Source organism: Myxine glutinosa, chromosome 2 (assembly GCF_964187855.1).
Source record: "Myxine glutinosa chromosome 2, kmMyxGlut1.1, whole genome shotgun sequence".
NCBI classification, from domain to species: domain Eukaryota; kingdom Metazoa; phylum Chordata; class Myxini; order Myxiniformes; family Myxinidae; genus Myxine; species Myxine glutinosa.
In genome coordinates, this window is record NC_136262.1 from 3,477,984 (window position 1) to 3,501,345 (window position 23,362).

Consider the following 23,362-nt stretch of genomic DNA (forward strand, 5'->3'; position numbering starts at 1 on the left):
AAATACTGGAAGCCAAGCACATGAAGAGGGCTTTGGAGGCCCACATCACCACTGTCCAAGCCCTCTTCGACCTCTATGTGGACGAATTCTTCCAAGAGCATCCCCATCTGAGGGGCCCATTTACCCAGTCAGCACAACAGGTTGCCCAGAGCTGTCATCTACACAACCGAGAGGAGATGACAAGCGCGCAGAACAACATGCTAGCTGTCCTCGAGTCAAACGAAGTCCTGGAGGCCATGGCAAAGTTTGATGAGAGGAAAGAAGCCAAGAGTCCACTGTTCAAGTTTGTGCGACGCTACATGCGGATGATAATGCTGATATACACATTCATCCGTGCCACCCGTGATGGACAATTTGAGCTTCACCTGTCTTCACTGGATGAGATGTGCATATACTTCTTTGCACATGACAAACAGAAATATGCCAGGCTGACTCCCCGGTACCTTGCAGAGATGAAGGCCCTGAAGATGACAGATCCAGGGATCTACCAAGAGTTCATGGATGGGAACTTCAGTGTCCATAAGAATGAAATCCCCTTCTGTGCTGTAGGTGTGGACCATGCACTGGAGCACATCAACAGGATCATGAAGGTGACAGGGGGTATTGTGGGCATTACCCAGAATGCCAGTGCCCGCGAAAGGTTCTTTCTGACAGCACCAGAGCTGAGTAGGCTTGCTGAAGAAGCCCGTCAGATGGCTGGCTCACAATCAGCTACACGCAAGGAGCACCACGACCTATCAACCACAGTCTGGGCATAAGTGCATATATATATATATGTGTATATATATGTATATGTATGTGTAAAAAAATATATATATGTGTTGGCATAAGTGCGTGAAAATCCAAGATGGCTGCCATAAGAACCCTTTTGATCATATGTAGGTGTATAAATGTGTGTTTATTGGATTAAGTATCCGCAAATATGTACATTTGGACACCAAAATTAACACTCTAGGTCATTTAGAAGCCAAGATAATGACAATTTCGGTTTTCAACAAACGCCATTTTGATAATCCAAAATGGCCGCTATAAAGAACTTGAAAAAAATGGAGACATATTTTTTCTACAACTTCTATCATCCCTAAAGACAACCCAACCAGTGTCCACAAATTAACATTTGAATTCAACGGGAAAACATTGGCCCCCCCACTATAACAAATCTTACAGCATTTCTCGCTCGCCAAGCAAACGTTATTTGCAATGAAGGGCAAGACCAGCTTTAATATGATGTGTAAGTGTATTATGGTGAGGATTTGTGCATGTGATACCAGGAGTAATGAGCACATCTCATTAAACATTCTCGCTCGGGCTCGACTGGCCGAATGGCTTCCTCCTCCTGTTCTGTACACCTACCCCAAGCCATGTCCATGGATACTGCCCCTCTCCCACCCTTTCCCTCACTTACTCTGCTGTAGCCTAAGGTGTTGTAAAATGGCAGAAAGTGTATTAACAATATTTATTGATGACCCTTTCTTTCCTTGCCTTGTAGTATGATCATAAGAGGATTTCATCTTTATCCAAGTGTCTCATGGACAAGATCATGGAGAATGTGTCTGACGTGCATCTAAATGGAGACCCTGAGAGGAGATACCCTGGTATGTGGCCCCGATCGTAAGGGGATATGGTGGTGATGTCTACAAACATGTACTTAATGAAGGAAAGATGGAGCTTGAGGTTGGAGTGGAATTGGAAAAATGCTGAATATACACTCAACGCTTTTGCTAATTTTAACCTTTGATTCCAACTTTAACATCACTAGTTCCACTTATCTCAAAGCTGCAATGAGGGAAGGGGATTTTTTTTATAAATAGATTTTATTCCACATTAAATGTGAATGAAAGTTTCGCCATGTGGCCTTTTTAAACCCAAGCCAAGCCCGTCGTCTGTGCTTTGGAGATTAGTGACATGAAAGTGTTTCATCCAGTTAGACTTTGCCTTCAAATGGCAGGGATTTGTGATCCTAATGTGGTGCAAAGGCTTTTAGACGTTTCGAATGGAGGTTCCTATAAATGATTAAAGGATGTGGGAATATTGATTGGGGATCAAGGTGATAATATGACATCTCATATTCTATCTTCCTCATAATAATACAACTTTTTTTTGATAGTTTTTATTCTCAAATGTTAATAAAGTATTGTATTGTGACCTCCAACCAAACCTTGTGATAAATTCAATTTGCTTGAAATCTCTGTTTGTTCAGTTAATTGAACACTTACTTTTGTGGAATTGCCTTAAAATTACTTATTTAGGGTCTCCTACCCCATATTTTGGAGTGGTGTAGTCTGTAAACAAACTACCAGGAGCCCTAGACCCCGCTCGGTGCCAATCTCACTTTCCTTTTTGATCTCCTACACTGAGTTTATAAAACAACTTTTCACCTTGTATGGCTTCAAAGTCACCAACTTAGTAATTCAAGCACATCGGAGAGACGTTAAAAACATATTGCAGCATTCCAAGAGAAATGTGATTAATATTACTTTGAAAATGTTCAATCTGTCATACGGAATGATTAAAATGAGTAATATGTTATAAGGAATGGTTAAAATGAGTAATTTGTTATAAAGAATGGTTAAAACGAGTAATTTGTTACAAGGAATGGTTAAAACGAGTAATTTGTTAAAAGGAATGGTTAAAACGAGTAATTTGTTATAAGGAATGGTTAAAATGAGTAATTTGTTATAAAGAATGGTTAAAACGAGTAATTTGTTATAAAGAATGGTTAAATGAGTAATTTGTTAAAATAATGGTTAAAATGAGTAATCTGCTATTAGGAATTGTTAAAATGAGTAATTTGTTTTAAGGAATGGTTAAAACGAGTAATTTGTTATAAAGAATGGTTAAATGAGTAATTTGTTAAAATAATGGTTAAAATGAGTAATCTGCTATTAGGAATTGTTAAAATGAGTAATTTATTCTTAGGAATGGTTAAAATGAGTAATTTGTTACAAGGAATTGTTGAAATGAGTAATCTTTAATAAGGAATTGTTGAAATGAGTAGTCTTTTAAAAGGAATGGTTAAAATGAGTAATTTGTTATAAGGAATGGTTAAAATAAGTAATTTGTTATAAGGAATTGTTGAAATGAGTAATCTTTAATAAGGAATTGTTGAAATGAGTAGTCTTTTAAAAGGAATGGTTAAAATGAGTAATTTGTTATAAGGAATGGTTAAAATAAGTAATTTGTTATAAGGAATTGTTAAAATGAGTAATTTATTCTCAGGAATGGTTAAAATGAGTAATCTGTTGGAAGGACTGGATAAAATGAGTAATCTGCTACAAGGAATGGTTAAAATGAGTAATTTATCAGGAATAGTTAAAACCAGGTTATTTGTTATAAGGAATGGTTAAATGAGTAATTTGTTAAAATAATTGTTAAAATGAGTAATCAGCTATTAGGAATGGTTAAAATGAGTAATTTGTTTCAAGGAATGGATAAAATGAGTAATTTGTCATGAGGAATGGTTAAAATGAGTTATCTTTAATAAGGAATGGTTAAAGTGAGTAATTTGTTGTAAGGAATGGTTAAAGTGAGTAATTTGTTATAAGGAATGGTTAAAGTGAGTAATTTGTTTCAAGGAATGGTTAAAATGAGTAATTTGTTTCAAGGAATGGTTAAAATGAGTAATTTGTTTCAAGGAATGGTTAAAATGAGTAATTTGTTATGAGGAATGGTTAAAATGAGTTATCTTTAATAAGGAATGGTTAAAGTGAGTAATTTGTTATAAGGAATGGTTAAAGTGAGTAATTTGTGAAAAGGAATGGCTAAAGTGAGTAATTTCTTATAAGGAATGGTTAAAACCAGTAATTTGTTATAAGGAATGGTTAAAATGAGTAATTTGTTATAAGGAATGGTTAAAATGAGTAATTTGTTTCAAGGAATAGTTAAAATGAGTAATTTGTTATAAGGAATGGTTAAAGTGAGTAATTTGTTATAAGGAATGGTTAAAGTGAGTAATTTGTTATAAGGAATGGTTAAAGTGAGTAATTTGTTATAAGGAATGGTTAAAGTGAGTAATTTGTTGTAAGGAATGGTTAAAGTGAGTAATTTGTTCTAAGGAATGGTTAAAGTGAGTAATTTGTTTTAAGGAATGGTTAAAGTGAGTAATCTGTTGGAAGGACTGGATAAAATGAGTAATCTGCTCTAAGGAATGGTTAAAATGAGTAATTTATCAGGAATAGTTAAAACCAGGTTATTTGTTATAAGGAATGGTTAAATGAGTAATTTGTTAAAATAATTGTTAAAATGAGTAATCTGCTATTAGAAATGGTTAAAATGAGTAATTTGAATTTAAATGAGTTAAAATGAGTCAACCCCCCTCGTGTTAATTCAGCGATTGACCGGGATTCGAACCCAGGATCCTAGGATCCCAAGCCGGCACCCTAACCGCTAAGCCAACACCAGGCTATAATCGCATACGGACAAACTGAAATCCGCTAATATTGTCTGCAGCGATACTGGGCCACATACAAACGAACTGAAATCCGCTAATATTGTCTGCAGCGACACTGGGCCGCATACGGACAAACTGAAATCCGCTAATATTGTCTGCAGTGACACTGGGCCGCATACGGACAAACTGAAATCCGCCGCAGCTGACAGAGCTGTTTGGGCAAATCTGACAAAATAACTTTGTTCTTTGTCACTCTGGTTTATTTTTGACGTTTTGTTTGTGATTGTCTGATCAACATTATGTATAAACAAGTAGTAGTAATAGTAGTAGTAGTACCAGTAGTACTAGTAGTAATAGTTATAGTAATAGTTACAGTAATAGTTATAGTAATATTTATAGTAATAGTAATAGTAATAGTTTTCAACAAAGGGAAACTACTGTCATCATGATCAAGGAAGATTCCCAAATTCATTCTGAAGAAATAAAATGCTGTGTTTACCATGTTTACCAAAATGGATTTCCCCAAAAGGATTGGAAGGTTAGAGGTCATGGTAATCTGACCTTCAGATGGCCTTTACGCAAATATAGGAAAACGAGCTTTTTATCACTTGCAAACACAAATTGTTGGTGATGGTCGTTCATGGTGGTAAAAAGTGATTTTCAACTCCTGTGTATGCCCAGTCGAATAATATTTATCTCTTCTCGCTGCTTGATATCCACTTGCTTGTTAGCCCCCTGCCGGTGTACACCGTAGGGGACTATAGGTTTGCACTTCGTCCCTCCGTCCCTCTGTCTGTCAGTCTGTCTCCGTCACGCAAAGAACAGCTTTCCGGACTTTTTTCCTAAACTCTTAATGCTAATGATTTCATACTTGGTACATCGTTTCCACATGATAAGTTACAGATCAAGTTCGAACTTCACGACGTTTCGATCATTTTTGACAAAGTTATGGCACTTTGAACTTTGGGGAATTTCTCCAACAGTTTTCCGGACTATAATTTGGAGTGCGGTAAGTCATAATACTGTCTTCTATGACAGTGCTAACCAATGCCGGTAGGGGACATGTATTGCAGCGCAATACTCAGAATGCTTGTTTATTTGAGTATATTCTTTATTGCAAAGATTATTTCCTCTAATAATTCCCACTATATAAGCTTGATGTCCACTTGCTTGTTTATTTGAGTATATTCTTTATTGCAAAGATTATTTCCTCTAATAATTCCCACTATATAAGGTTGATGTCCACTTGTTTGTTTATTTAAGCATATTCGTTATTGTAAAGATTATTTCCTCTAATAATTCCCACTATATAAGGTTGATGTCCACTTGCTTGTTTATTTGAGCATATTCGTTATTGTAAAGATTATTTCCTCTAATAATTCCCACTATATAAGCTTGATGTCCACTTGTTTGTTTATTTGAGCATATTTGTTATTGTAAAGATTATTTCCTCTAACAAGTCCCACTATATAAGCTTGATGTCCACTTGCTTGTTTATTTGAGCATATTCGTTATTGTAAAGATTATTTCCTCTAATAATTCCCACTATATAAGCTTGATGTCCACTTGCTTGTTTATTTCAGCATATTCGTTATTGTGAAGATTATTTCCTCTAATAATTCCCAATATATAAGCTTGATGTCCACTTGCTTGTTTATTTGAGCATATTCGTTATTGTAAAGATTATTTCCTCTAATAATTCCCACTATATAAGGTTGATGTCCACTTGCTTGTTTATTTGAGCATATTCGTTATTGTAAAGATTATTTCCTCTAATAATTCCCAATATATAAGGTTGATGTCCACTTGTTTGTTTATTTGAGCATATTCGCTATTGTAAAGATTATTTCCTCTAATAATTCCCACTATATATGGTTGATGTCCACTTGTTTGTTTATTTGAGCATATTCTTTATTGTAAAGATTATTTCCTCTAATAATTCCCAATATATAAGCTTGATGTCCACTTGCTTGTTTATTTGAGCATATTCTTTATTGTAAAGATTATTTCCTCTAATAATTCCCAATATATAAGCTTGATGTCCACTTGTTTGTTTATTTGAGCATATTCTTTATTGTAAAGATTATTTCCTCTAATAATTCCCACTATATAAGGTTGATGTCCACTTGCTTGTTTATTTGAGCATATTCGTTATTGTAAAGATTATTTCCTCTAATAATTCCCACTATATAAGCTTGATGTCCACTTGCTTGTTTATTTGAGCATATTCGTTGTTGTTAAGATTATTTCCTCTAATAATTCCCACTATATAATGTTGATGTCCACTTGCTTGTTTATTTGAGCATATTCGTTATTGTGAAGATTATTTCCTCTAATAATTCCCAATATATAAGCTTGATGTCCACTTGCTTGTTTATTTGAGCATATTCGTTATTGTAAAGATTATTTCCTCTAATAATTCCCACTATATAAGGTTGATGTCCACTTGCTTGTTTATTTGAGCATATTCGTTATTGTAAAGATTATTTCCTCTAATAATTCCCACTATATAAGGTTGATGTCCACTTGCTTGTTTATTTGAGCATATTCTTTATTGTAAAGATTATTTCCTCTAATAATTCCCAATATATAAGCTTGATGTCCACTTGCTTGTTTATTTGAGCATATTCGTTGTTGTAAAGATTATTTCCTCTAATAATTCCCACTATATAAGGTTGATGTCCACTTGCTTGTTTATTTGAGCATATTCGTTATTGTAAAGATTATTTCCTCTAATAATTCCCACTATATAAGCTTGATGTCCACTTGCTTGTTTATTTGAGCATATTCGTTGTTGTTAAGATTATTTCCTCTAATAATTCCCACTATATAAGGTTGATGTCCACTTGCTTGTTTATTTGAGCATATTCGTTATTGTAAAGATTATTTCCTCTAATAATTCCCACTATATAAGCTTGATGTCCACTTGCTTGTTTATTTGAGCATATTCGTTGTTGTTAAGATTATTTCCTCTAATAATTCCCACTATATAAGCTTGATGTCCACTTGCTTGTTTATTTGAGCATATTCTTTATTGTAAAGATTATTTCCTCTAATAATTCCCACTATATAAGCTTGATGTCCACTTGCTTGTTTATTTGAGCATATTCGTTATTGTTAAGATTATTTCCTCTAATAATTCCCACTATATAAGCTTGATGTCCACTTGCTTGTTTATTTGAGCATATTCGTTATTGTAAAGATTATTTCCTCTAATAATTCCCACTATATAAGCTTGATGTCCACTTGCTTGTTTATTTGAGCATATTCGTTATTGTGAAGATTATTTCCTCTAATAATTCCCACTATATAATGTTGATGTCCACTTGCTTGTTTATTTGAGCATATTCGTTGTTGTTAAGATTATTTCCTCTAATAATTCCCACTATATAAGGTTGATGTCCACTTGCTTGTTTATTTGAGCATATTCGTTATTGTAAAGATTATTTCCTCTAATAATTCCCACTATATAAGGTTGATGTCCACTTGCTTGTTTATTTGAGCATATTCGTTGTTGTTAAGATTATTTCCTCTAATAATTCCCACTATATAAGGTTGATGTCCACTTGCTTGTTTATTTGAGCATATTCGTTGTTGTTAAGATTATTTCCTCTAATAATTCCCACTATATAAGGTTGATGTCCACTTGCTTGTTTATTTGAGCATATTCGTTATTGTGAAGATTATTTCCTCTAATAATTCCCAATATATAAGCTTGATGTCCACTTGCTTGTTTATTTCAGCATATTCGTTATTGTGAAGATTATTTCCTCTAATAATTCCCACAATATAAGCTTGATGTCCACTTGCTTGTTTATTTGAGCATATTCTTTATTGTAAAGATTATTTCCTCTAATAATTCCCAATATATAAGCTTGATGTCCACTTGCTTGTTTATTTCAGCATATTCGTTATTGTAAAGATTATTTCCTCTAATAATTCCCACAATATAAGCTTGATGTCCACTTGCTTGTTTATTTGAGCATATTCGTTATTGTGAAGATTATTTCCTCTAATAATTCCCAATATATAAGCTTGATGTCCACTTGCTTGTTTATTTGAGCATATTCATTATTGTAAAGATTATTTCCTCTAATAATTCCCACTATATAAGCTTGATGTCCACTTGCTTGTTTATTTGAGCATATTCGTTATTGTGAAGATTATTTCCTCTAATAATTCCCAATATATAAGCTTGATGTCCACTTGCTTGTTTATTTGAGCATATTCGTTATTGTAAAGATTATTTCCTCTAATAATTCCTACTATATAAGGTTGATGTCCACTTGCTTGTTTATTTGAGCATATTCGTTATTGTAAAGATTATTTCCTCTAATAATTCCCACTATATAAGGTTGATGTCCACTTGCTTGTTTATTTGAGCATATTCGTTATTGTAAAGATTATTTCCTCTAATAATTCCCACTATATAAGCTTGATGTCCACTTGCTTGTTTATTTGAGCATATTCGTTGTTGTTAAGATTATTTCCTCTAATAATTCCCACTATATAAGCTTGATGTCCACTTGCTTGTTTATTTGAGCATATTCGTGATTGTGAAGATTATTTCCTCTAATAATTCCCAATATATAAGCTTGATATCCACTTGCTTGTTTATTTGAGCATATTCGTTATTGTTAAGATTATTTCCTCTAATAATTCCCAATATATAAGCTTGATGTCCACTTGCTTGTTTATTTGAGCATATTCATTATTGTAAAGATTATTTCCTCTAATAATTCCCAATATATAAGCTTGATGTCCACTTGCTTGTTTATTTGAGCATATTCTTTATTGTAAAGATTATTTCCTCTAATAATTCCCACTATATAAGGTTGATGTCCACTTGCTTGTTTATTTGAGCATATTCGTTGTTGTTAAGATTATTTCCTCTAATAATTCCCACTATATAAGCTTGATGTCCACTTGCTTGTTTATTTGAGCATATTCGTTATTGTAAAGATTATTTCCTCTAATAATTCCCAATATATAAGCTTGATGTCCACTTGTTTGTTTATTTGAGCATATTCGTTATTGTAAAGATTATTTCCTCTAATAATTCCCACTATATAAGCTTGATGTCCACTTGCTTGTTTATTTGAGCATATTCGTTATTGTAAAGATTATTTCCTCTAATAATTCCCAATATATAAGCTTGATGTCCACTTGCTTGTTTATTTGAGCATATTCGTTGTTGTTAAGATTATTTCCTCTAATAATTCCCACAATATAAGCTTGATGTCCACTTGCTTGTTTATTTGAGCATATTCGTTATTGTGAAGATTATTTCCTCTAATAATTCCCTATATATAAGCTTGATGTCCACTTGCTTGTTTATTTGAGCATATTCGTTATTGTAAAGATTATTTCCTCTAATAATTCCCACTATATAAGGTTGATGTCCACTTGCTTGTTTATTTGAGCATATTCGTTATTGTAAAGATTATTTCCTCTAATAATTCCCACTATATAAGCTTGATGTCCACTTGCTTGTTTATTTGAGCATATTCGTTGTTGTTAAGATTATTTCCTCTAATAATTCCCACTATATAAGGTTGATGTCCACTTGCTTGTTTATTTGAGCATATTCGTTATTGTGAAGATTATTTCCTCTAATAATTCCCAATATATAAGCTTGATGTCCACTTGCTTGTTTATTTGAGCATATTCGTTATTGTTAAGATTATTTCCTCTAATAATTCCCACTATATAAGGTTGATGTCCACTTGCTTGTTTATTTGAGCATATTCGTTATTGTAAAGATTATTTCCTCTCATAATTCCCAATATATAAGCTTGATGTCCACTTGCTTGTTTATTTGAGCATATTCGTTATTGTGAAGATTATTTCCTCTAATAATTCCCAATATATAAGCTTGATGTCCACTTGCTTGTTTATTTGAGCATATTCGTTATTGTTAAGATTATTTCCTCTAATAATTCCCACTATATAAGCTTGATGTCCACTTGCTTGTTTATTTGAGCATATTCTTTATTGTAAAGATTATTTCCTCGAATAATTCCCACTATATAAGCTTGATGTCCACTTGCTTGTTTATTTGAGCATATTCGTTGTTGTAAAGATTATTTCCTCTAATAATTCCCACTATATAAGCTTGATGTCCACTTGTTTGTTTATTTGAGCATATTCGTTGTTGTAAAGATTATTTCCTCTAATAATTCCCACTATATAAGCTTGATGTCCATTTGCTTGTTTATTTGAGCATATTCGTTGTTGTAAAGATTATTTCCTCTAATAATTCCCACTATATAAGGTTGATGTCCACTTGCTTGTTTATTTGAGCATATTCGTTGTTGTAAAGATTATTTCCTCTAATAATTCCCACTATATAAGGTTGATGTCCACTTGCTTGTTTATTTGAGCATATTCGTTATTGTAAAGATTATTTCCCTCTAATAATTCCCACTATATAAGGTTGATGTCCACTTGCTTGTTTATTTGAGCATATTCGTTATTGTAAAGATTATTTCCTCTAATAATTCCCACTATATAAGGTTGATGTCCACTTGCTTGTTTATTTGAGCATATTCGTTATTGTAAAGATTATTTCCTCTAATAATTCCCACTATATAAGGTTGATGTCCACTTGCTTGTTTATTTGAGCATATTCGTTATTGTAAAGATTATTTCCTCTAATAATTCCCAATATATAAGCTTGATGTCCACTTGTTTGTTTATTTGAGCATATTCGTTATTGTAAAGATTATTTCCTCTAATAATTCCCACTATATAAGCTTGATGTCCACTTGCTTGTTTATTTGAGCATATTCGTTATTGTAAAGATTATTTCCTCTAATAATTCCCAATATATAAGCTTGATGTCCACTTGCTTGTTTATTTGAGCATATTCGTTGTTGTTAAGATTATTTCCTCTAATAATTCCCACAATATAAGCTTGATGTCCACTTGCTTGTTTATTTGAGCATATTCGTTATTGTTAAGATTATTTCCTCTAATAATTCCCAATATATAAGCTTGATGTCCACTTGCTTGTTTATTTGAGCATATTCGTTATTGTTAAGATTATTTCCTCTAATAATTCCCACTATATAAGCTTGATGTCCACTTGCTTGTTTATTTGAGCATATTCTTTATTGTAAAGATTATTTCCTCGAATAATTCCCACTATATAAGCTTGATGTCCACTTGCTTGTTTATTTGAGCATATTCGTTGTTGTAAAGATTATTTCCTCTAATAATTCCCACTATATAAGCTTGATGTCCACTTGTTTGTTTATTTGAGCATATTCGTTGTTGTAAAGATTATTTCCTCTAATAATTCCCACTATATAAGCTTGATGTCCATTTGCTTGTTTATTTGAGCATATTCGTTGTTGTAAAGATTATTTCCTCTAATAATTCCCACTATATAAGGTTGATGTCCACTTGCTTGTTTATTTGAGCATATTCGTTATTGTAAAGATTATTTCCTCTAATAATTCCCACTATATAAGGTTGATGTCCACTTGCTTGTTTATTTGAGCATATTCGTTATTGTAAAGATTATTTCCTCTAATAATTCCCACTATATAAGGTTGATGTCCACTTGCTTGTTTATTTGAGCATATTCGTTGTTGTAAAGATTATTTCCTCTAATAATTCCCACTATATAAGGTTGATGTCCACTTGCTTGTTTATTTGAGCATATTCGTTATTGTAAAGATTATTTCCTCTAATAATTCCCACTATATAAGGTTGATGTCCACTTGCTTGTTTATTTGAGCATATTCGTTATTGTAAAGATTATTTCCTCTAATAATTCCCACTATATAAGGTTGATGTCCACTTGCTTGTTTATTTGAGCATATTCGTTATTGTAAAGATTATTTCCTCTAATAATTCCCACTATATAAGGTTGATGTCCACTTGCTTGTTTATTTGAGCATATTCGTTATTGTAAAGATTATTTCCTCTAATAATTCCCAATATATAAGCTTGATGTCCACTTGTTTGTTTATTTGAGCATATTCGTTATTGTAAAGATTATTTCCTCTAATAATTCCCACTATATAAGCTTGATGTCCACTTGCTTGTTTATTTGAGCATATTCGTTATTGTAAAGATTATTTCCTCTAATAATTCCCAATATATAAGCTTGATGTCCACTTGCTTGTTTATTTGAGCATATTCGTTGTTGTTAAGATTATTTCCTCTAATAATTCCCACAATATAAGCTTGATGTCCACTTGCTTGTTTATTTGAGCATATTCGTTATTGTGAAGATTATTTCCTCTAATAATTCCCTATATATAAGCTTGATGTCCACTTGCTTGTTTATTTGAGCATATTCGTTATTGTAAAGATTATTTCCTCTAATAATTCCCACTATATAAGGTTGATGTCCACTTGCTTGTTTATTTGAGCATATTCGTTATTGTAAAGATTATTTCCTCTAATAATTCCCACTATATAAGCTTGATGTCCACTTGCTTGTTTATTTGAGCATATTCGTTGTTGTTAAGATTATTTCCTCTAATAATTCCCACAATATAAGCTTGATGTCCACTTGCTTGTTTATTTGAGCATATTCGTTATTGTGAAGATTATTTCCTCTAATAATTCCCAATATATAAGCTTGATGTCCACTTGCTTGTTTATTTGAGCATATTCGTTATTGTTAAGATTATTTCCTCTAATAATTCCCACTATATAAGGTTGATGTCCACTTGCTTGTTTATTTGAGCATATTCGTTATTGTAAAGATTATTTCCTCTCATAATTCCCAATATATAAGCTTGATGTCCACTTGCTTGTTTATTTGAGCATATTCGTTATTGTGAAGATTATTTCCTCTAATAATTCCCAATATATAAGCTTGATGTCCACTTGCTTGTTTATTTGAGCATATTCGTTATTGTTAAGATTATTTCCTCTAATAATTCCCACTATATAAGCTTGATGTCCACTTGCTTGTTTATTTGAGCATATTCTTTATTGTAAAGATTATTTCCTCGAATAATTCCCACTATATAAGCTTGATGTCCACTTGCTTGTTTATTTGAGCATATTCGTTGTTGTAAAGATTATTTCCTCTAATAATTCCCACTATATAAGCTTGATGTCCACTTGTTTGTTTATTTGAGCATATTCGTTGTTGTAAAGATTATTTCCTCTAATAATTCCCACTATATAAGCTTGATGTCCATTTGCTTGTTTATTTGAGCATATTCGTTGTTGTAAAGATTATTTCCTCTAATAATTCCCACTATATAAGGTTGATGTCCACTTGCTTGTTTATTTGAGCATATTCGTTATTGTAAAGATTATTTCCTCTAATAATTCCCACTATATAAGGTTGATGTCCACTTGCTTGTTTATTTGAGCATATTCGTTATTGTAAAGATTATTTCCTCTAATAATTCCCACTTTATAAGCTTGATGTCCACTTGCTTGTTTATTTGAGCATATTCGTTGTTGTAAAGATTATTTCCTCTAATAATTCCCACTATATAAGGTTGATGTCCACTTGCTTGTTTATTTGAGCATATTCGTTATTGTAAAGATTATTTCCTCTAATAATTCCCACTATATAAGGTTGATGTCCACTTGCTTGTTTATTTGAGCATATTCGTTATTGTAAAGATTATTTCCTCTAATAATTCCCACTATATAATGTTGATGTCCACTTGCTTGTTTATTTGAGCATATTCGTTATTGTGAAGATTATTTCCTCTAATAATTCCCAATATATAAGCTTGATGTCCACTTGCTTGTTTATTTGAGCATATTCGTTATTGTGAAGATTATTTCCTCTAATAATTCCCACTATATAAGCTTGATGTCCACTTTTTTTTCTTTTTCTTTTTTTTCTTTTTTGTTGTATACTGAATCGAGGCTCGTGAAAGAGCTAACATTTATTTCACAAACAAATCAACCAGACAAACAAAACACACAAAAAGAGGGAGCGGAAGACAAGATGGGGAGAGAAGGGGAAGCACACAACCACAACATTTGAGAGCAGAGAGAAGTGTGGGAGGAAGAGGGCTTGGGGGCAAGAGGCATGGGAAGGGGAGGGCGGGGGGGGAGAGGTATAAAACACAAGCGGACCGAAATTAGCGGGGGTATAAAAGATCAAGGTTTTGGATGGGGGAGGATAAGAGATGGTGGTGAACAGCTGTTTTAAAGACCTGGAGGGTGCAGTGGGATTGAAGAGAGTGAGGGAGTTTGTTCCGGAGGCGGGAGAAAAGAGGAATGAAGGAGTGAAGGTGAGCAGAAAGTCTTGATTTTGGCAGTTTAACCATAAGAGGGTTGCAGGCAGATCTTGAGCGACCTGTAGAAATATTTGGGGGACAGAGCCCAGAGAGGGCTGGGGGGGGCAAGGCCAGAGAGGAGTCGGTAGAAGACGGAAAGACCACCAACCTGCCTGCGGTGAGTGAGTGAAAGGCCCTTGGAGTTAGCTTCATCGCGGCAGATTCCAATGATTCTGAATGCTTTGGTTTCAACAGCGTGCAGACGGGCTAGGTGTGAGGCAGGAGCACCAGACCAGAGGGGAGAGCAGTATTCCATAGAGCTGTGGATGAAAGCCTTGTATGTGGTGAGGAGCTCAGGTGTGCCAAGGAAGGACTTCGCACGACGGAGGATGCCCAGTCGGCGACTGGCTTTGGAGGCCAGATTTGAAATGTGGTTTTCCCAGGAAAGATCATGGCAAATAGTGAGACCCAAAAGCTTGAGTGACAGAACCTCTTGGAGAGGATTGTTCAGAACGTGGATGGGAGGGTTTTCCAGTCGGTCTTTTCGGAGAGACATCGTAAGAGTGTGAGATTTATCAGGATTGAAAGACATGTTCCATTTGTTTGCCCAGTCTGTGATTTTGTCCAGGTCTGCAGAGAGTGAGGAGGCTGCAGACTGCCGATCTGAGGGATGAGGAATGGAGCGATAGAGAGTAGAGTCGTCAGCAAAGAGATAGAGAGGGTTTTCAAGAGAGTCAGAAAGATCATTGATGAACTCCAGAAAAAGCACAGGGCCCAGAACACTACCTTGGGGAACTCCAGCCTGAACAGGAAGAGGAGATGAGAGAAACCCATTCAGGGCCACACTTGTTTGTTTATTTGAGCATATTCGTTATTGTAAAGATTATTTCCTCTAATAATTCCCACGATATAAGCTTGATGTCCACTTGCTTGTTTATTTGAGCATATTCGTTATTGTTAAGATTATTTCCTCTAATAATTCCCAATATATAAGGTTGATGTCCACTTGCTTGTTTATTTGAGCATATTCGTTATTGTAAAGATTATTTCCTCTAATAATTCCCACGATATAAGCTTGATGTCCACTTGCTTGTTTATTTGAGCATATTCGTTATTGTAAAGATTATTTCCTCTAATAATTCCCACTTTATAAGCTTGATGTCCACTTGCTTGTTTATTTCAGCATATTCTTTATTGTAAATATTATTTCCTCTAATAATTCCCACGATATAAGCTTGATGTCCACTTGCTTGTTTATTTGAGCATATTCGTTATTGTTAAGATTATTTCCTCTAATAATTCCCACTATATAAGGTTGATGTCCACTTGCTTGTTTATTTGAGCATATTCGTTATTGTAAAGATTATTTCCTCTAATAATTCCCACTATATAAGGTTGATGTCCACTTGCTTGTTTATTTGAGCATATTCGTTATTGTAAAGATTATTTCCTCTAATAATTCCCACAATATAAGCTTGATGTCCACTTGCTTGTTTATTTGAGCATATTCGTTATTGTAAAGATTATTTCCTCTAATAATTCCCACAATATAAGCTTGATGTCCACTTGCTTGTTTATTTGAGCATATTCGTTATTGTAAAGATTATTTCCTCTAATAATTCCCACTATATAATGTTGATGTCCACTTGCTTGTTTATTTGAGCATATTCGTTATTGTAAAGATTATTTCCTCTAATAATTCCCACGATATAAGCTTGATGTCCACTTGCTTGTTTATTTGAGCATATTCGTTATTGTAAAGATTATTTCCTCTAATAATTCCCACTATATAAGGTTGATGTCCACTTGCTTGTTTATTTGAGCATATTCGTTGTTGTTAAGATTATTTCCTCTAATAATTCCCACTATATAAGGTTGATGTCCACTTGCTTGTTTATTTGAGCATATTCGTTATTGTAAAGATTATTTCCTCTAATAATTCCCACTATATAAGCTTGATGTCCACTTGCTTGTTTATTTGAGCATATTCGTTATTGTAAAGATTATTTCCTCTAATAATTCCCACTATATAAGGTTGATGTCCACTTGCTTGTTTATTTGAGCATATTCTTTATTGTTAAGATTATTTCCTCTAATAATTCCCACTATATAAGCTTGATGTCCACTTGTTTGTTTATTTGAGCATATTCTTTATTGTAAATATTATTTCCTCTAATAATTCCCACGATATAAGCTTGATGTCCACTTGCTTGTTTATTTGAGCATATTCGTTATTGTTAAGATTATTTCCTCTAATAATTCCCACGATATAAGCTTGATGTCCACTTGCTTGTTTATTTGAGCATATTCGTTATTGTGAAGATTATTTCCTCTAATAATTCCCACTATATAAGGTTGATGTCCACTTGCTTGTTTATTTGAGCATATTCGTTATTGTAAAGATTATTTCCTCTAATAATTCCCACTATATAAGGTTGATGTCCACTTGCTTGTTTATTTGAGCATATTCGTTATTGTAAAGATTATTTGCTCTAATAATTCCCACAATATAAGCTTGATGTCCACTTGCTTGTTTATTTGAGCATATTCGTTATTGTTAAGATTATTTCCTCTAACAAGTCCCACTATATAAGCTTGATGGCTTGTCCTCCCTCCTTTGCAGGTTGTGTGAACCTGTCCTTTGCCTTCGTGGAAGGAGAGTCATTGCTCATGGCGCTAAAAGATGTGGCGCTTTCATCAGGAAGGTGAAGCATGACGAGATAAATCATTCCAATGGAGCCATCCCATGGGACTTTCTGTTCAACACACAATAGGCCAACGATTACCTTGGGGTCACGATGATAGTGCGGGTCATGAAGTTATCTAGCAGGATGGTTATTATCGTGTTCCACTAACAAAGGTTAAGTTATCTAACACGATGGTTGTCATGTTATACTAACAAAGGTGAAGTTATCTAACACGATGGTTGTCATGTTATACTAACAAAGGTGAAGTTATCTAGCAGGACGGTTATTATCGTGTTACACTAACAAAGGTGAAGTTATCTAACACGATGGTTATCATGTTATACTAACAAAGGTGATGTTATCTCGCAGGATGGTTATCATGTTATACTCACAAAGGTGAAGTTATTGAGCAGGATAGTTGTCATTTTATACTAACAACGGTGAAGTTATTGGGCAGGATGGTTATTATCGTGTTGTACTAACAAAGGTGAAGTTATCTAGCAGGAAGGTTATTATCGTGTTGTACTAACAAAGGTGAAGTTATCTAGCAGGGTGGTTATTATCGTGTTGCACTAACAAAGGTGAAGTTATCTCACAGGACGGTTATTATCGTGTTACACTAACAAAGGTGAAATTATCTCGCAGGACGGTTATTATCGTGTTACACGAACAAAGGTGAAGTTATCTTGCAGGACTGTTCTTATCGTGTTACACTAACAAAGGTGAAATTATCTCGCAGGACGGTTATTATCGTGTTACACGAACAAAGGTGAAGTTATCTTGCAGGACTGTTCTTATCGTGTTATACATACAGTACCTTCAGAAAGTATTCAAGCCCTTTAACTTTTTCACATTTTGTTTTTACAGCCTGAATTTGAAATGGATTAAATTGACATTGATTAAATTATCTTTAATTATTTTTTATTATTGAAAATTGAAATTGACATTGAAAGTTTAAATTGAATACAGAAATATCTAATTTACAAAAGTATTGTTACGTTTATGGGGGGGGGTCGATGAAAGAATACAGTCGGAAAGGATGATGCGTCAGAGAAATTTCGATGTCTTTAGTAGGGAAACTGGAGCTTTAGGTTGTTTATGTGTTCACCACAAGGGGTTGATGTTGTGCATGGGACTTTCCATGCACAACATGGAATTCAGGCTATCGCTAGGGATTCAGGCTAGTTCTCCCCAGTGAGTGATTACCCCCCCTGTAATCTTCCCCTTACGATTTTGCACCACCTTGAAATTACATTTACCACGGCCGGCCATGAAAGCCACCATTGAACCACAACAACCGTCAACTGCAAGCAAACAGGTTCCCGGACTAAGCCCCGTCCCCATTGGACCTCATAGGCAAAAGGCCCTGCCCACGAGCGAGGCGGGGAATTAGGGGGGCGGAGAGGAAAGCCGGCAGGCCACGCCCCGAGGTACGCAATTGGCCGGAATGAGGTGGGCGGGTGAAATATGAATGACGTTCGGTGATTGGCTCTAGAGAGTAAAGAGGAAGAGTCTCTCTCTTGGCTTGGACAAGAAGGCTAGTCATCTTGGTGCCGATTGGATCTGGTGCGCTTTTGAGGAAAGCTGGTGCAACAATTACGAAGGAGCTTTGGCTGCTGGGTTCGTGGTGGGCTGAAGGCCACGCTGCTCATCCCAAGGGCGAAGGGGAGGGAAAACCTCGAGGAACCTGAGATGAGGCCGTCTTCACCACTTGCCTTCAATGCGCGGGCTTTTCATCGGTGGTCGCCATATTGTATTGTGTGCTACGGCACAGGAGGTCCTGGGTTTTGCCATCACCACCACTCTCCTCCTCAGAAAGACATTTGGGACACAGATAAGTGTATCCACAAAAGGGGTTTTATTTTATTTCATTTTTCCCTGTATGTCCGTCTTTGAGTCAGAGGTGAGAATCCTCAAAGTAGCGAAATGGTTTTTACCATATCTTTTATTTTGTCTTTGATTTATTTTCATTAAATTGTTATTGGTTATCCATTTACTGTCGTGTTGGCATGTTTTGTGGTTTCAGAATAAACCCGTGTGTTCTGTTCAGCTAAACGTCTCGTATCCCTTCATCCTGCACGTGTAAAATAACCGCCATTTATTTTTGGGTGTCACCTCAGGAGTTAAAAGCAGTTCGGCTATTCGTCACTGGTGATCTTAATCGCTGGCGACTTGACAATATTCAGCACCCTGAGTCAATACTTTGTAGAAGCACCTTTGGCAGCGATTACAGCTTCGAGTCTTCTTGGGTATGTCTGTATCAGCTTTGCACATCTGGATTTGGGGAGTTTCTCCCATTCTTCCTTAAAGATTTGCTCAACCTCTGTCAAGTTGGATGGGGAGCGTCGGTGAACAGCAATCTTCAAGTCTTTCCACAGATTCTCAATGGGATTCAACTCTGAGCTTTCACTGGGCCACTCAAGTACTTTAATGTTCTTGTTCTGAAGCCATTCCAGTGTTCCTTTGGCTGCATGTTTGGGGTCATTGTTCTGTTAGGAAGTAAATATTCAGCACAGTCTAAAGCCTTTTGCACTCTGAAGCAGGTTCTCCTCAAGGATTTGCCTGTATTTGGCTCCATCCATTGTTCCCTCTATCCTTACAATCCGCCCAGTCCCTGCTGCTAAAAAGCATCCCCATAGCATTATGCTGCCGCCACCATGCTTCATGGTATGGATGGTCTTAGATCGGTGATGAGCTGTGCTCGGTTTTCCGCCAGACGTAGCGCTTTGCATTCAGGCCAAGGAGTACAATTTTCGTCTCATCACACCACATAATATTTTGCCTCATGCTCTCAAAGTCTTTCACGTGCATTTTTACAAAGTCCAGGTGTGCAGTCATGTGCCTTTTTCTCAGGAGTGGCCTCCGTCAGGCCATTCTCCCATAAAGCATAGATTTGTGAAGTGCTGCAAAGACTGTTGTCCTTCTGGTGGGTTCTCCCATCTCAGCCAAGGAACTCTGTGGTTCTGGGGTGTGAATACTTTCTGAAGGCACTGTACTAGCATTAAGGTAGTTTTGCAACAACTTCAATATTTGCCACATAAACATCTGTCAACCATGTGTTCCAACTGCTTTGTCCCTACCACCCCCAATTCTGGCTTGTGAGATGTGAGTAGTGTAATAATGTTGCTTCTGGGACACCTCCGTTTAACATGTGAAATCCCTATCTAATGTCATTTACCCCCTTGTCTTTTTCAAAAATCATAAACACCTCTATTTCTCCCACCCTCATCTTTATGAACCTTTTGTCTGTAGTACCTATCCTTAATGTTGTTCATTAGACCACTCAAACACTACAAATATTTGTTTTCTCTTATAGACCTATCATCCTTCTTCTACATATCATCTGGCAGATTAATCTTTGACCCACTCAAACATTGACCCATTCACTTCCATATTAATTCTTTCCCTCCCTCATTGCCCCTAAACACCTATATTTCTCTCACCCTGTTCTTTACGAACCTTCTAACCTTTTGACATGTTATCCTTATTCATTAGACCACTTAAACACCTGTGATCCTTCTGACCTCATGGACCTTTTAACCTTTTACTCTTAATATCATCTGGTGAATATAACCCACTCAAACAACGACCCTACAAATATTTGTTTATGCGTGGGAAATAATTTAATTCTCCTACAACTCTCTTCACCATCTAATATATTAACAAAAAATATGTTTGAGTTTGGTTCTTTATTAAGATATTTTAACTGAGCTAAGATAAAATGGTAAACCTCCCTCAATGTTCTTGTTTGAGCGCCTCCAGTGCCACATACCATTTTTTGGTAAGCTCCGCCCACTTTTTGGTAAACCACGCCCATTTTTTACTAAGCCCGCCCACTTTTTGTTAAGCCACGCCCACTTTTTACTAAGCCCCGCCCACTTTTGCTAAGCTCCTCCCACTTTTGCTAAGTCCCACCCACTTTATAAACTCTTCAGCATTGTATCATTTCCAGGTAATACATTACATCATTTTCAGGGAATTTCCATCACATCATTTCCAGTTAAGACACGCCCAGGGAATTTCCACAGGAAGACACACCCAGTCCTTATAAAAGGCACCGACCACACAGGCTTTTTCAAACACGCTTTCTGCTTCACTTGAGAATGGACTACTATGCCGAAATGGAATGGGATAACTTTGCTATTCCATGGAGTCCTACTACCTGTGTAGAACTCAACCTTCAGATTGATGAACTGGACTCGAACCTCTTATCAATGGAGGTAAGTTTGTTTATTTATTTATTTATTTATTTAATTTTTTTTTTTTTTTTTTTTTTTTTTTTTTTAAGATGAGACTCGTGTAAGAGTTAACAAAGTTTATTTTAATATTCATAGAGCTTGATTTATACAAATAAAAAATATTGTATTAAATTAATACATTGTTATTTTCTTTCACAGGAAATTGTATCTGAGATACGAAATGAAAATTCTGCTTTTAACACAACTTGGGATGAAGTTATTTTTTTGTTTGAAGACATTTTGAACAACCAAGACCCCCAGAACGAGTTCTACCTTGATGACCCAGCCAAAGAGTTATACCTTGGAGATCCACAAAATCCTGAAAAAGAGTTTTACCATGATGATACTTGTTGTGAGTTATCAAAACAAAACCCACTGAACAAGTTCTACCTTGATGAGCCAGAATACAAGTCATACATTGGAGACCCACAAATTTCTGAAAATTGGGAAAGGAGAGTTCTCCCTGATGGTCCGCAGTTATACTATGTGAGACACATCATAGAAACCCTAAAAAATTGGGCAAGGAGAGTTCTCCCTGATGGTCCGCAGTTATACTATGTGAGACACATCATAGAAACCCTAAAAAATTGGGCAAGGAGAGTTCTCCCTGATGGTCCGCAGTTATACTATGTGAGACACATCATAGAAACCCTAAAAAATTGTGAAATGGGAATTCTCCCTGATGGTCCGCAGTTATACTATGTGAGACACATCATAGAAACCCTAAAAAATTGGGAAAGGGAAGTTTTCCCTGATGGTCCGCAGTTATACTATGTGAGACTTATCACGGAAACCCCCAATATTTCTGAAAATTGTGGTTTTACCTTGGGGACTTGGAAAGATGGTTATATTTTTGGAGACTCGGAATGGGGGTTTTGTTTTGATGACTCGGAATGTGATACCTATCTTGGAGGCTCAACAGGAATGTGGTTATACCTTGGGAACTTGGAAAGTTGGTTTTATTTTGGAGACTCTACCTGTGGGGTTCCTCTTGGAGACTCTTTGGATTCTAAAGCAATGAACAATGTTCTTTATTTAATGACGCTTGATTTAAGCAATATCAAGAAAGTTCGAGGAAGAAAATGCTGGAAAATTCTTTCTTCCCATTTCTACTTCTTCAAACTTAAAAGCCTTGAAAGACAGAATTGGAGGAAGAGGAAAAAAAAGAAAAAGAAATACGTATTTAAAAAAGAAGAAAAGAAAGATTATGTTAGGGTTTGGGTGGGATTTTGAATGTGAGGGTTAGGGATGGGGTTGGGTTAGGGTTGGGATTTTGAATGTGAGGGTTAGGGTTGGGGTTGGGTTAGGGATGGGGTTGGGTTAGGGATGGGGTTGGGTTAGGGATGGGTTGGGTTAGGGTTGGGATTTTGAATGTGAGGGTTAGGGTTGGGGTTGGGTTAGGGATGGGATTGGGTTAGGGTTGGGATTTTGAATGTGAGGGTTAGGGATGGGTTGGGTTAGGGATGGGGTTGGGTTAGGGATGGGGTTGGGTTAGGGTTGGGGTTGGGTTAGGGATGGGGTTGGGTTAGGGATGCGATTGGGTTAGGGTTGGGATTTTGAATGTGAGGGTTAGGGATGGGTTGGGTTAGGGATGGGGTTGGGTTAGGGATGGGGTTGGGTTAGGGTTGGGGTTGGGTTAGGGATGGGGTTGGGTTAGGGATGGGGTTGGGTTAGGGATGGGGTTGGGTTAGGGATGGGGTTGGGTTAGGGATGGGGTTGGGTTAGGGATGGGTTGGGTTAGGGATGGGTTTGGGTTAGGGATGGGGTTGGGTTAGGGCTTGGGTTGGGTTGGGGTTTGTATATTATTATGACTCACTCGCACATACACACACACAC

At 35.7% G+C, this 23,362-nt stretch overlaps 1 protein-coding gene across 1 annotated transcript in view; it reads left to right on the forward strand.

Annotated features, from left to right (window-relative positions):
• Window positions 1-23,362, forward strand: part of NFS1 (NFS1 cysteine desulfurase) — a 129,152-nt gene that overhangs the window by 58,415 nt on the left and 47,375 nt on the right. Inside the window, exons 9-10 of the mRNA XM_068108839.2 lie at window positions 1,490-1,595; window positions 17,225-17,306. Of these exons, the coding sequence (XP_067964940.1) occupies window positions 1,490-1,595; window positions 17,225-17,306 (188 nt within the window). The remainder of the gene's footprint in view (window positions 1-1,489; window positions 1,596-17,224; window positions 17,307-23,362) is intronic.